Source organism: Etheostoma spectabile, chromosome 2 (genome assembly GCF_008692095.1).
Source record: "Etheostoma spectabile isolate EspeVRDwgs_2016 chromosome 2, UIUC_Espe_1.0, whole genome shotgun sequence".
NCBI lineage: Eukaryota > Metazoa > Chordata > Actinopteri > Perciformes > Percidae > Etheostoma > Etheostoma spectabile.
In genome coordinates, this window is record NC_045734.1 from 17,117,854 (window position 1) to 17,130,353 (window position 12,500).

Genomic DNA, 12,500 nt, shown 5'->3' on the forward strand with positions numbered 1-12,500 from the left:
AATGACTTTACTGCAGACTATAGTTTTTTTTCCTGAAATAAATTTAACAAAGTACAGTCATGATATTCAAGTTTCAAATGAATAAGATAAGATAAGATAAGATAATACTTTATATTATATTGAATATGTAATTAAAGTTATAAAGCAAAAGTAGGTAACCATAATATAAGTTATATTTACCAGTGACCATGAATGATATGGAAAAATTAAGTACTTGTTATCGAACAATATAAATACAGATAAAGATATACAGAGAGTGTGTGGATTAAATGAAAAACAGGAACAGAAACTACAACACTATCAGGTAGTGCAGGTGTTGTAGAGTCTGACAGTAGAGTCTCCTTCTTACACCGTGGGGGTATCAGTCTGCTGCTGAAGGAGCTGCTCAAGAGAGTTTTAGTTGCAGGGTTGTCTTGATATGTTTTAAAAAATATCTCTGATAATATTATAATATATTATATATACGGGTAGTACCGGTAGGTCTCGAGGGCTTACTGGTTGTCCCTCGCACTTGACTAAAAAACAAGTGAGCGTGCCTTTGAAGTGGTGGCTCCGACCATAGACATCTGTCCGACACTGTGGAACGCCCTTCTTATTGTCATGCGTTCTGTGGTCTCTGTTAACGCTTTGAAAAATTGTGTTTTTTCGGTTTTTATTTTTTTATTTCAAATTTTATTTCATTCCTTTTTAATGCTGGTTGTGTTTATTGTCTTTTCTGTTATTTTTAAATTTTACTCTTGTAAAGCACTTTTTTTTAACTTGGTTCTATAAAAAGGTGCTATGTTTAATAAACATATTATAATGATAAACTCGATTTCCCGCAAAATCGCAGAGAGCGAGAGCGGGTTGTATGTCATCTCCGGAGATCAGCAGCCAATCACAGCGCTGGATTCTCTTAGTCCATCTTCTATTGGCTGACACCTGACTACTGCTCTGTTGTTCAGTACAAATTGAAGGAAACAACACCGACAATAAATTACAGATAAATAATCAACAATTTGATCCGAAATACTCCAACCAGTGTCGATATCAAACGATATTCGTGACAGCTGAAAGCAGGGGAACCTCAGGCATACGGAGGTTTGTTTTTTCTAGTAACCATGCTAGCATTGCTAGCAAAGTAGCCAGCGTCTCGTCGCCTCCTCTTCATCTTCATGGGTCTCTGCTGTTGAGTCTGCCAGGCTTGTGCTGGAGGCAGCGAGGCTAACAAATTAATGCCATCGGCCAGGGTGGGTTTCTTTTATATATGCACAATATTTACGACATGCCGATTTTTGGATTTTTGTTAATCGTAGTCTGACTAAACGAATAGATACTACGCTGAAATACCAAGCTATCTAACATGTTAGCATCGTGCTTTTAGCTGAGCTAGCTAGCTCGACTGCTAACGCTAGTATTTGCCTACTGGCTAAGCTAACATGTTGTAGTGACACCATTTGTTTTGTAATAATGTATGTGTTAGCATGTGCTGTTGTTTCACTCGTAGAACTCCGGTCATATTATGAGTGCGGCGAGTTGCAAAGCTAACGGCGCTGTGTACCCCGCCTCATCAGCAATGATGAACTCTGTGAAGAAGCCGAAGATGGAGCAGATTCAGGCCGACCATGAGCTGTTCCTACAGGCCTTTGAAAGTGAGATTTCACTACTCGCCACTTTCTAATGCAACTTTTCTAGTTTGGTAACACGATAATAACTTTCCCATGCACTTAAACATTTAGCTACCCGCTTAACTTCACTGTTACTTACCGGTATTTAGTTTTCAATAACTGCTTTTGGTTGACAGGCTTCCATGGTTTATCTGGCACTCTTAGGAGCTCCGGGTATTGTTTGTTATAACTAAAGTTAAACGAATCTAATGCTAACTTTTATACATAGCAATTCTGGAATCAATAAACTCATGAATTGTTAAACATGTGTTCAGTTTTTATTTGGTTGTTGGGTGTTTTGCTCAATCAACGACCACCTGTTAACGCACCTTCTTTTGACATGTATTAGTAATAATATGGTGTAGAGTCTCAGATGCTGACACAGTGAAAGTGACAGCAGACTGATTAAGACGTTGGTCTCAAACCAGAAGCTGTAAAACAAGAAAAGCTCTTTTAGTAGTGGTACTCCTGTTTCATTTAAGTGGATTCCTGGTCAAACATTGCTAAGTTATCCAGGAAACGTATTGATGGGATGGAACTGTGCGATAGGGTCCAAACTAAACGTACCATAACACTTTTTTCTATTTTCAGAACCAACTCAGATATACAGATTCCTACGCACTAGGAATTTAATTGCAGTAAGTGAATTAAAGTCAATGCATTGATTAGTCAGCCTACTTAAAATGAGTGATTCATTCTTTTCTTTTCCTTTTCAGCCCGTATTTTTGCACAGGACTCTCACCTTCATGTCTCACAGAAACGGTCGAACAAATGCCAAAAGGTATGAAATGAAATCGGATGGTGTCTTCAGTTAAGCTATTTTTGATATATATGAAGATTCACCAACAGAGTTTAAAATGGTGATTCATACCTACAATGTTTATAATCATCTAATTTATGTTATGTTACAGTATTAATGAATTATTTTTGAACCTGTGTGACTTATCCTTCCTCCCAGGAAAACATTCAAAGTTGATGATATGTTGCAGACAGTTGAGAGGATGAAGGGAGAGCAGGATTCTCCAAGGTAATGAGGCTGTACAGGAGTTGATCTGCCCCTTTTTTATTGCTGGACATTTAGGGACTAAAATACCAGATAGACCGTATTGACATAACTTATGACCATTCATATTAATAGTTGGAGCACTTGAGGTGACCCAATTTCACCTGTCCATTTTTCTGTTGGTTCTTCAGCTTGTCTTCACATCTACAATTAACCTTCACTGGGTTCTTCCATAAGGATGGTAAGAAGATTTTACTCAAGCACCTGTGTGTTGTATATTTGTTTAAAAAGGAAACACTCACAAATGCATCAGAATTTTTTTTTAAACTTAGTCATGCTCTCATTGTTGTCAGGTCAATAACTAGTTGCCATTGAGTGTACGTTTACATGCACACTAGTATACTGGTTATCATCAGGTCTTTGGTCCTGGTGCATGTTAACACCACATGGTATAACGGAATAATGTTGCATGGCAACCAGGGTTCAAAATTAACTTTTGTCCACCAGCCAAATGGCTATTGAATGTTCAAATTGTACCAGACACTCAATAGATTACCATTTTGTTTTTGGCTGATGAGGGAAGCATATCTGCCACCCATTTGCATATTTTACCAACATTTTGCTGGTGCTGATTTTATACCCCAATGGCAACACCTCATTCGTGTTCCTGATCATTCTCTGTACAGAATATAATGGGTGAGAGGTCAAGACACAACTGCATGCAGAACCTGGATACTGTTAGAATTATGTATTCAGGATTTTTTGTGTTACATACAAAATAAGATGAAAACCAGAATGAAGAATGAATGGCTGTGTTGCCATGATATCACCCAACTTCAGTCATCAACTGCTAGCATGCTAAAGATTTGTGTTGAATCAGTAGTTTGCTTAAACATGTTACTACTGGTAACAAAAGGAGTGGACACTTACTAAGTAACGCAGAACCATTTTGTATAGTCTACCAATAGATTATCAGCCTTACATAGAGATACCAATAAAATTTGTATTCCACTTAAATGTTATCTTGGATTGTGTTGTGTATCAAAAATAAACAAAGTGATTTACACTGAACTCTTTTTGTTGCCATACAGAAAAGCCATCTCAGAATTCAGAAAATGAACAAAATTCTGTGTCCTTAGAGGTGCTACTTGTCAAAGTCTGCCATAAAAAACGCAAGGTAAAGTAAAATATTTTTGAGGCAGTCGCTCACTTAAGTAGCAAGTTATTTCATCTTGCTTAAATAAGTTTGGTTATTTTCTTTCAGGATGTCAGCTGCCCGATAAAGCAAGTGCCTACAGGTAAAAAGCAGGTGCCTTTGAATCCTGACAGTAACCAAACCAAGCCTGGCTCCCACCCTTCCTTACTGGTATCCAGCAACGAGTTTGAGCCCAGCAACAGCCACATGGTCAAGTCCTACTCGCTCCTGTTCAGGGTGTCACGCACAGGGAGGAGGGATACTAATGGTCTGGTCAACGGAGAGGCCAACGAGAACATTGGTAGGAAATCCACGTTGAACTTTTTTGTGCTCTGTTTTTGCCGTAGTACTGTTTTTATTGGGAGGAATGATTGAAAACTGCATTTTGTAATCAGATCAGCATAGGCAGACTATAATAGTGCCGGAGTGGGCCACAGTACGCTGCTGGTTGCAAGGAGTCTTCCTCTGGACGCATCATGTAATAAAATAATTCTGGATGTAACTAAAACAGTTGCTGGTTGGATATGAATTTTCTCTTATCTTTATTTTTTTGTGTGTAAAGATGTTACAGATACCCCTAGTAGAAAGAAGAGAAGTTCATCCCATAGAGATGAGGGAGAGACCACAGAGACCTTTGTTGCACAGATGACGGTCTTTGATAAGAATAGGTAAGGTTTTAAGCTTTAATATCACTTTTGCCATTCCTTTTGACTGTATCTTAAAATCCCTGCTTTTGACCTGTTCTCTGCAGGAGATTGCAGCTGTTGGATGGGGAATATGAGGTGTCGATGCAAGGGATGGAGGACAGCCCTGTCAGCAAGAAGCGAGCTACGTGGGAAACCATTCTTGATGGAAAGGTATGGTAGGGTTTGTACATGTTGGCATGAAGCGTGTGAGGGTTTTCTCCTTTTTTGGCTCTCCCTTTCATATCTTATCATATCTCTTCACATCACCACATTACTGACCATTATTGGCTGTCCCACAGAGACTGCCACCATTTGAGACATTTTCTCAGGGCCCCACATTGCAGTTTATGCTGCGTTGGACAGGTGATGCTAGCGGAAAGTCCACTGCTCCCGTGGCAAAACCCCTTGCTACACGCAACTCCGACAGCTCCAGCCCCATGGAGACTAGAACCAGCAATCACCGAGCTGCCCTCATGAGTAAGTTCAAAAGCACCACAGGGTAGCTTGACTGTTTTAGGATGTGGCTGAATTAGAAATATGCTGTGATGTTGAGGATTTCTATTAATATTGTTGTGTGGAAACCGCAGTATTTGAAAGTTAATTTTATGACATCTTAAATTGCAATCAATGTAACATTTAAGAGCAGGAGGCAGAAAAAATCCACAGATAATGGAGGGGACATTAATAGTTAACAATTCCACCTTCTGCTTTATAAAATAGCTGCAAACCTCTTCATGAAGGACACCAAGCAAAGAACTGAAGATTATTTATTTCATTCCAGATTCTCTGAGCAAAGTTGAATGGGTCATAGTTTTGCATTTTTCACCGCTGTGATATTGGTGTGGGATGGTCTATTTGTAACAAAATCTGGCAAAAGGCACCCTATGAGTCATAGCTGATGAATTCTTTTGAGACATGAACTTCGTTCCATGAATGTGCTAAAAACTTTAACATGTCACTCTTTTTTGAAAAAAAAAAAGGCCCAGAGTCATGTTTTTGTAGAAATATGTATCTATGAGTATCAAGCAAATGTTTGAATACTAGTGTATTATTGTGTTTAACTCGGTTCAGGCTGTGTAAAATATGCAGCCATATTCTATATGTTCTAATTATTAAAGAAATGTATAAGCCGATATATTGGGATGTCTACAGGGATGCTTAGGCAAGTGTGGTCGAGGCTCCCTTCAGCACCCAAGATGCATGATGGTATTTAAGCCACAGAAAAACATTAGTACAACTGCAAAAAAGCACACTATGTTCCCTTCCTCTTATTACATTTGAAGAATTAATTTGCAAAAACAGACAAAAATCATTCTTAAATTAACCAACACCAGTTTTTGATTTTTTTTGATTGACGATATATGAAAATTATAAATCATTTCACATGTCTTATCAGAAAAATCCAACGCAAGTTTGATTGATTTTCCAGGATTGCTAAAAGAAAACAAAAATATTTAGGAAAATAAATAAAAAAATATGTTTTTGCAAATTAACCTTTCATTTCAGCTGTTGTGGTAGTAAGGAGGAAGGAGCCAAAGACACAGCCAAGCATTTCTGCCCTTACTGTAATGATCCTGTCATCTTTTGAACAGACCCATAATAGACTATTGGCACAAATAAGACCCGTGTAAGCCAGCGATGTTGCATGTTCCATGTCTGAAAGGGGCTTTAGCAACAGTGATATGTGTGTGTGCTTGTCATTTCAAGTCTTGATGTTATGGGGCGAACTATGCAATTTTTGCATTTCCCTCGAATACATCTTGAATGTGTCAAATCAGATTCATGATTTGGTGATTCACCAAGAAATAACCTGTCCATCTGTTCCCATCAGCAGTGAAAGAGTCAGTCAGCACAGACATTCAGACGAGGAAAGAGCAGGTCCTGTGTGAGCCGCGGCAGAAGCTACGTATATTTTATCAGGTACACCACACTAAAGTAAGAAACACAACTGAGCCTGGGGCACTGATTTACTAGAGTCTTTTGGTGAGATGGCTTTTTTTTTTTTTGTTGCGTTATTTAAAAAAGTGTTTGGAATTACTGTCACGTTTTGAGACCGTGGTTTGTCATTGCCTAGCAAGACTAGCGCAAGATTCATAAATATAGCTTACACTGGTGACCCTATTGGGCACTCAAATCTTAGGGTTTGTGTAACAAAATGTGACAGTAACTCTGTTATGCTAGAATAGAATCATCCATTAACATCTGCTGGAGGTTTACCTTCTCTAGTTTACCTTGTAACCAATGTCATGTGTCCGTGTTCAGTTCTTGTACAACAATAACACGCGGCAGCAAACCGAGGCAAGAGATGATCTTCACTGTCCCTGGTGTACCCTGAACTGCAGCAAACTCTACAGCCTGCTCAAGCACCTCAAACTCTCCCACTCCCGCTTCATCTTCAACTATGTGGTAAGGAACTGAATGTGTTTTTGGTAATTAGTGTGTGTGTGTGTGTGTGTGTGTGTGTGTGTGTGTGTGGTTGGGCTAGCCAAAGATACTATGTGGGGGTTCTGGTCACCATTGGGTTAAAATGCTCGCAGCTAATGTTAAACGGTGTGACCGTATTTCACCGGGACGTAACAGTCCGAAGCTGCCGTTTTTGGAAAAAGAAGAAACATGGAGCGTTCACTTGAAACTCGCCTCGCCAGCCTCGTGATGCATTCAAAGTTATTTTAAAATACCCTTTTTCCATCTAGTGATTGTCATTTAGCAGCAATTTACTGGTTATTATAAGTTATGGTTATTACATCTAATTTTGACCCTCTGGCCTTAGCAATAAAAAAACCTTCTTAAATGCTGTTGGCTGTCATTTTGTGATCCTTTAAAAATAAAATAAAAAACTTTTTAAAAGCATCGGTTCCGGCACAGTTTTAAAAGTAAAATTTTAGCACCGGTATCAGAAAAAACCCAAACAATACCCAACCCTTTTTTAGACAGAAACTTAGTAGGGCTGAGGGATTATGAGACTATATATTGTGATAATATGCCAATCGTATATTTTTGTTCTCTCATGATGTTAAAGAAACAGTGGCCAACTGCGTTAACGTCATTTGGACAATGGTTTGTGTTCGCTTACAAAGATTTTGGCCTTATGGCCCAGCCCTAATCCAAAACATAATCTGGCTTTCCCTTCTAACCTTGACAGTGAGTTCCTGGTTCCCCTTGATCACAGTAAGTATCAGGCAAATTTCATGTAAAATTTCACTGATGTTTATTCTTTCTCTCTTTTTATTTTTTTTATAATCTGCAGCCTCACCCCAAAGGAGCAAGGATAGATGTGTCCATCAATGAGTGCTATGACGGCTCGTACGTTGGCAACCCTCAGGACATCCACAGCCAACCCGGCTTTGCTTTTAGCCGCAATGGCCCAGTTAAGAGGACTGCCGTCACTCACATACTGGTTTGCAGGTAAACCTGTGACCTCCGTTCAAAAGCAGTTTTTAAATTCAAAGTATAAGCATGTCAGACAATGTAATCACCTATTTTCTATTTAATTTCATTTGGTTTGGTAATGAATTGACTTTAATGAACTGTTCATGAGCAGTGTGTGGCACTTGGCAACAAGGTGAACCTAAAAAGATTTTGTATACTGGTGTGGTGATTTAAAAATAAAAGTGTGGGGGAAATTAAAATCCAAACTTCTGATATAGGTGCACTAGGATCCAATCTATACCAATCCTGCCTATACAGAGTCCAATTTGATACTTATTTAATGTATCCAACACATTAAAAACCATGGTGGTGGCCTACTTAATCTCATATCTTATTTTTCACAAACTACCTTCCAAATAATAATGGTCCTGGTTAAAATATAATTAAGTTTACATTTCTGACATGGTGATATCTAGAGAATGTGAAAGATTTGAAATTCCAACATTCATTGTGTACACGCGGGATTTGCGTTCTCTCCCCCATTCTCCTAGGCCCAAGAGAACCAAACCGAGTCTGTCGGAGTTCCTGGAGTCTGAGGATGGAGAGTTGGAGCAGCAGAGGACCTATGTCAGCGGACACAACCGCCTCTACTTCCACAGTGACAGCTGCATGCCCCTGCGGCCCCAGGAGATGGAGGAGGACAGCGAGGACGAGAGAGATCCAGAATGGCTCAGAGAGAAGACTGCCACGGTGAGGAGCCCTTTACTCATTGTGTCTGACTTCACTGTTGAAAGTTGTCAAACCACTTATGGAGACACCCATAAATGTACATATCTTTAGTTACTCCCACTAACTGAAGCGTCCAGAGAATCTCAGCTTGGCTGACTTGAGAGGTGGTGGTTAAAGTCTTTGGTAAAGACTGAGATGGTTTACAATGTTGTTGAAATGTGTTTCAATTTAAGGAGAACATAAGAGTCTACTTTACATCCTGTCGGTACGCGAAAAGACAGCTCATCAATTTTAATGGTTTGGCTGTCATCTTGTAACACAATGTACACTTTAGCTTACATCATAATGCTTTGAGATTGGCTGAAAGCACAGCACTATGATTGGAAAACTGCATCTTGTGTAGTTGTTTATCAGTTACTGTATCATTGATTCAGCCTGAAATAATAAAAAAAAATGAATACAGGTCTGTTTACTTAATTTATATAAGTAGCAAGAGCCCAGTAATGAAATCAAACAAAGGAAAAATGTTTAGTAATCTTCTGAATTACAATCACTCTTGCAATGTTTTTTTAAATAGAATGTGGTAGGAAAAAGTATTTCTGAGGTGCCCATAGAAGAAAATATTGAATGGGAGGTGAAAATGAAGTTTAGGAAAATTGATGTTGGTGTTGGATTACCGCGGCAACAGCGTCAAAGCTTTTGGGTCAGCCCCACACGCCATAAATAACTTTGAGGTGCTCAGAGCAAAAATAATTGCCAATTGAACACTTCTTCAGCTAGCTCTTGCACAACATTTGTATCACTTCAGTATTGATTTCCAGAACCTGCTAACATTACTTGCTGTAGTTGCTATCAATATTACAGTAATGTCACATCAGGGCAAACAGGAAAGGCCTCAAATGAATTGATCATCCTTAAGTTGTTCTGTTGCTTTCAAGACCAAACTTCATTACAATCTGATCACAGGCGTTGGAGTATTTGCTGACATCACAGCCAAGGTTTTAAACTTGACATAAATTATAGTGTTAGGGGCCATGGTGCCAAGGTATTCCATCACTTTAATTGTATCATACCGTAATTTGTAAATGTTTGTGGTTTTCTTTTACTTACAGCAACTGGATGAGTTCACAGATGTCAATGAGGGAGAGAAAGAAGTGATGAAGTTGTGGAACCTGCACGTCATGAAGTATGGGTATGTCGGATATGGTAGACATTACTCCATCCTCATACAGTATTCATGGAGCTGAGATTTAAGCAATATAAGGGTTGGGTAATGTGCGTATTCACGCAGTTTTATTTTTGATGGTTAACTTGTCTAAGCTCAGACGAGAATTATGTTGCTGTTGAAAAGCAGAAATGACACGCTGTCAAACAGGAAGGTTGCTACAGATTGAAACCAAATCCAAAGAATTTAGATCCACTTGTAATCCCTCACATGTAAAATATACCTCTTGGAGCTGTGGCATCAGTTTAGTCACATATACAGTAGTTGTATTGTACTTACAGCTACTCATGTCCCATCAGTCTATTGAAACACTGGGAACAAAGCTCCTCTCCATTTTCCCCTGCAGATTCATAGCAGACAACCAGATGAATCAAGCCATCATGCTGTTTGCGGAGAACACTGGTGCTCACATCATCCGCCGCAACCTCTGTCGCAACTTCCTCCTGCATCTGGTCAGCATGCACGACTTCAACCTGGTAAGCACAGCCACTATTGACCGTGCCATGGCTCGTCTGCGACAGATCCAAGAAGAGCTTCCAGACACAGAGGAGCAGCAGCAGGACCATACTGTGGTATCAGCAGGATCCTACAATGGCAATGCCGTCACCTCCACTGGAGGGAAACAGGGCAAGAGGACAAAAAGCTCACTAACGGACTGATGTAGGATGGATGGAACAACAATTGTTTTGTTTCCTTCTTCAATGAACATTACCAACCCTTTGGTGCTTAGATAAGTGGGAGCACTGGTCTGCGCCGAATCTGACCTGAAGCAGACCAGTATACAAGGTAAACAAGTTTTTGGAACTTGAGAACTGAACCAAATATGAACAATATAAAAGTAAATTGCCCACATTTACAAACCAGGGATTTGAGGACTGGGTGATGTAAGTTGAACCTACTAAATATGCATTTTGTAGGAGCCACTGAAGTCTTTAGGTGAGAGAGTGAACAAACTGTCTTTTGATGTGGACAAGTGTATCAAGACTACAGTTAAAACTGTACTGGTAACATTGTCACTCTTGATTATTTGTACACATACACAATAACCTTGTTGACAACTTATCCTTTTAGCTGATTATTTTAGCACTTGGTGTTTGTATTTAGAAATCTTACCTTGAATTTTTTTTTCTTCAATTTATGCTGCGCCAATTGTTAAATGCAGCTTCTGTCGGTGGAGAAATATTAGTGGGTTTGATTTCACTGTTGTGAATGACATTTAATTTGAAGGGTCCTACAGTAACAGTAAAAATCTACACTATTGGCATAAATGTCTAGAGTATATAAAGCCTGTAAGGCTTGTGTTAGGCCCCGAAATGAATGAATTGTGGGTTTTGCTGGTAGGTTGCCATGGCAATAGTGATGTACTGTATAATTTGATTCCTGAACAAAAGAATAAATTCTGATTTGGGTCCATGCTAAAACTCTTCATCACCCCCTAAAGGCCATTTTTATGCTTTTGTGGAGGCTCCACGCACAGGTTTCATCATAGCCTACATAAGTGGCCTGGGTTGTTGTTCGGGGGGTGGATGGCTGGCTGGCTGGCTGGCCTCTAGAGTCAAAGTGAGAGAAACAAAGTGTCTCCCCTGTGCTTTCTGACCAAGATGAGACATATTTAGCAGGAAAAAGTTAACCATCTCCTTGAAAGCCAGGGAAAAAAGATTTACTGAAAGAACCAGCAGCACATCGCCCCCTGTTTCGTTCAAAGTGCATAGTATTAAAGATATAAAAGTCAAGTTTTCTGATGACCTGTAGTTTTTCAACTTTGAGGTTTGTTGCAATCACATTTTAAACATGTTGCAGGATGGGTTCTGCGTATCAGTAGCTATTGACAGAAAATGTGTTTACATGTAATCACGTCAGGTGTTTAGCTGTGCCCTGTTCTGAATCCAATAAGTAACAGATTGTAGTTCTACTCTCAAAGCAATATATAAGTTAGTTTTCTGTCTTGATAGGTGCAATTTATGCCAAAGGCAGATATTTTCATCAGTCTCTTAGTTCTTTATATTATTTAGCATCTTTTCTTTTGTTCATTTCACAACAAGTTTTGAAGAGAGGGGAAAAAAGCAACAGTTTTTTGTAGTGTGCACATTAATTGGTAATCATCACCACTCATTATTTCATCAGACTTTCCTTGAGGACAACCAAACAATATATTTTCCCTCCCTCCATTATTTATGGAAGGTTTCTGTATTCATCTGGAAAATGGGAGACATATTTACTATTATTGTTAAAACACCCTGTTAAAAAAGTGTGAACTGTACACTCTGGCAAGGGTGATATTTTTTTTTTTTTTTTTTTTTTTAATTTTTATATTTAAAGAAATAAAATTAATTTGACCTTATTCATGGTGGTAATGTAATGTTGCTCAAGAGCACCTGGCAGTGCCCAAGAGGTGAACTGACATATCACTAGCTACCAATCCACACTGCGTACTTGGGTCTGTATGGGGACTTTAACCAGCAAATCTCCCCAACCCAACTTCCTACAGACTGAGCTCCTGCTACCAGCACAGTGCAACAAAAAAAAACTGACCGTAGACCTACAATAGCTTATAGAAAAATAATTTATTCCACTCCCAATGACCTTTCAAAATCAGAACTGTTTTATACATGTTCACACAAGGCAACACTGAATATGAATTACTCAA

General features: G+C 39.0%; 1 protein-coding gene across 3 annotated transcripts; it reads left to right on the forward strand.

The window, feature by feature from the left end:
- The first annotated feature begins 899 nt into the window (after window positions 1–899).
- On the forward strand, window positions 900–11,907 carry suz12b (SUZ12 polycomb repressive complex 2 subunit b). 3 transcript variants are annotated; one of them, XM_032525392.1, is made up of 17 exons: window positions 900–1,229; window positions 1,487–1,631; window positions 2,238–2,284; window positions 2,363–2,427; window positions 2,605–2,673; window positions 2,841–2,890; window positions 3,741–3,826; window positions 3,914–4,145; window positions 4,407–4,512; window positions 4,596–4,701; window positions 4,830–5,007; window positions 6,362–6,450; window positions 6,793–6,936; window positions 7,778–7,935; window positions 8,451–8,649; window positions 9,741–9,814; window positions 10,200–11,907. In XM_032525392.1, the coding sequence occupies exons 1-17, from the start codon at window positions 1,215–1,217 to the stop codon at window positions 10,510–10,512; spliced, it is 2,076 nt and encodes a 691-aa protein (XP_032381283.1). In that variant the 5' UTR covers window positions 900–1,214; the 3' UTR covers window positions 10,513–11,907. The 3 variants fall into 3 exon arrangements, with proteins under 3 accessions (XP_032381283.1, XP_032381275.1, XP_032381266.1); XM_032525384.1 differs by having other exon boundaries at window positions 6,365–6,450; window positions 9,741–9,820; XM_032525375.1 differs by having other exon boundaries at window positions 901–1,229; window positions 9,741–9,820.
- Window positions 11,908–12,500: the final 593 nt, after the last annotated feature.

Bases quoted from the DNA above. Each gene is read 5' to 3' on its own strand.
- suz12b (XM_032525375.1), top strand. The intron at 2,674-2,840 runs GTAATGAGGCTG...TTGGTTCTTCAG, and splicing joins GGAGAGCAGGATTCTCCAAG to CTTGTCTTCACATCTACAAT. The intron at 7,936-8,450 runs GTAAACCTGTGA...CCATTCTCCTAG, and splicing joins ACTCACATACTGGTTTGCAG to GCCCAAGAGAACCAAACCGA.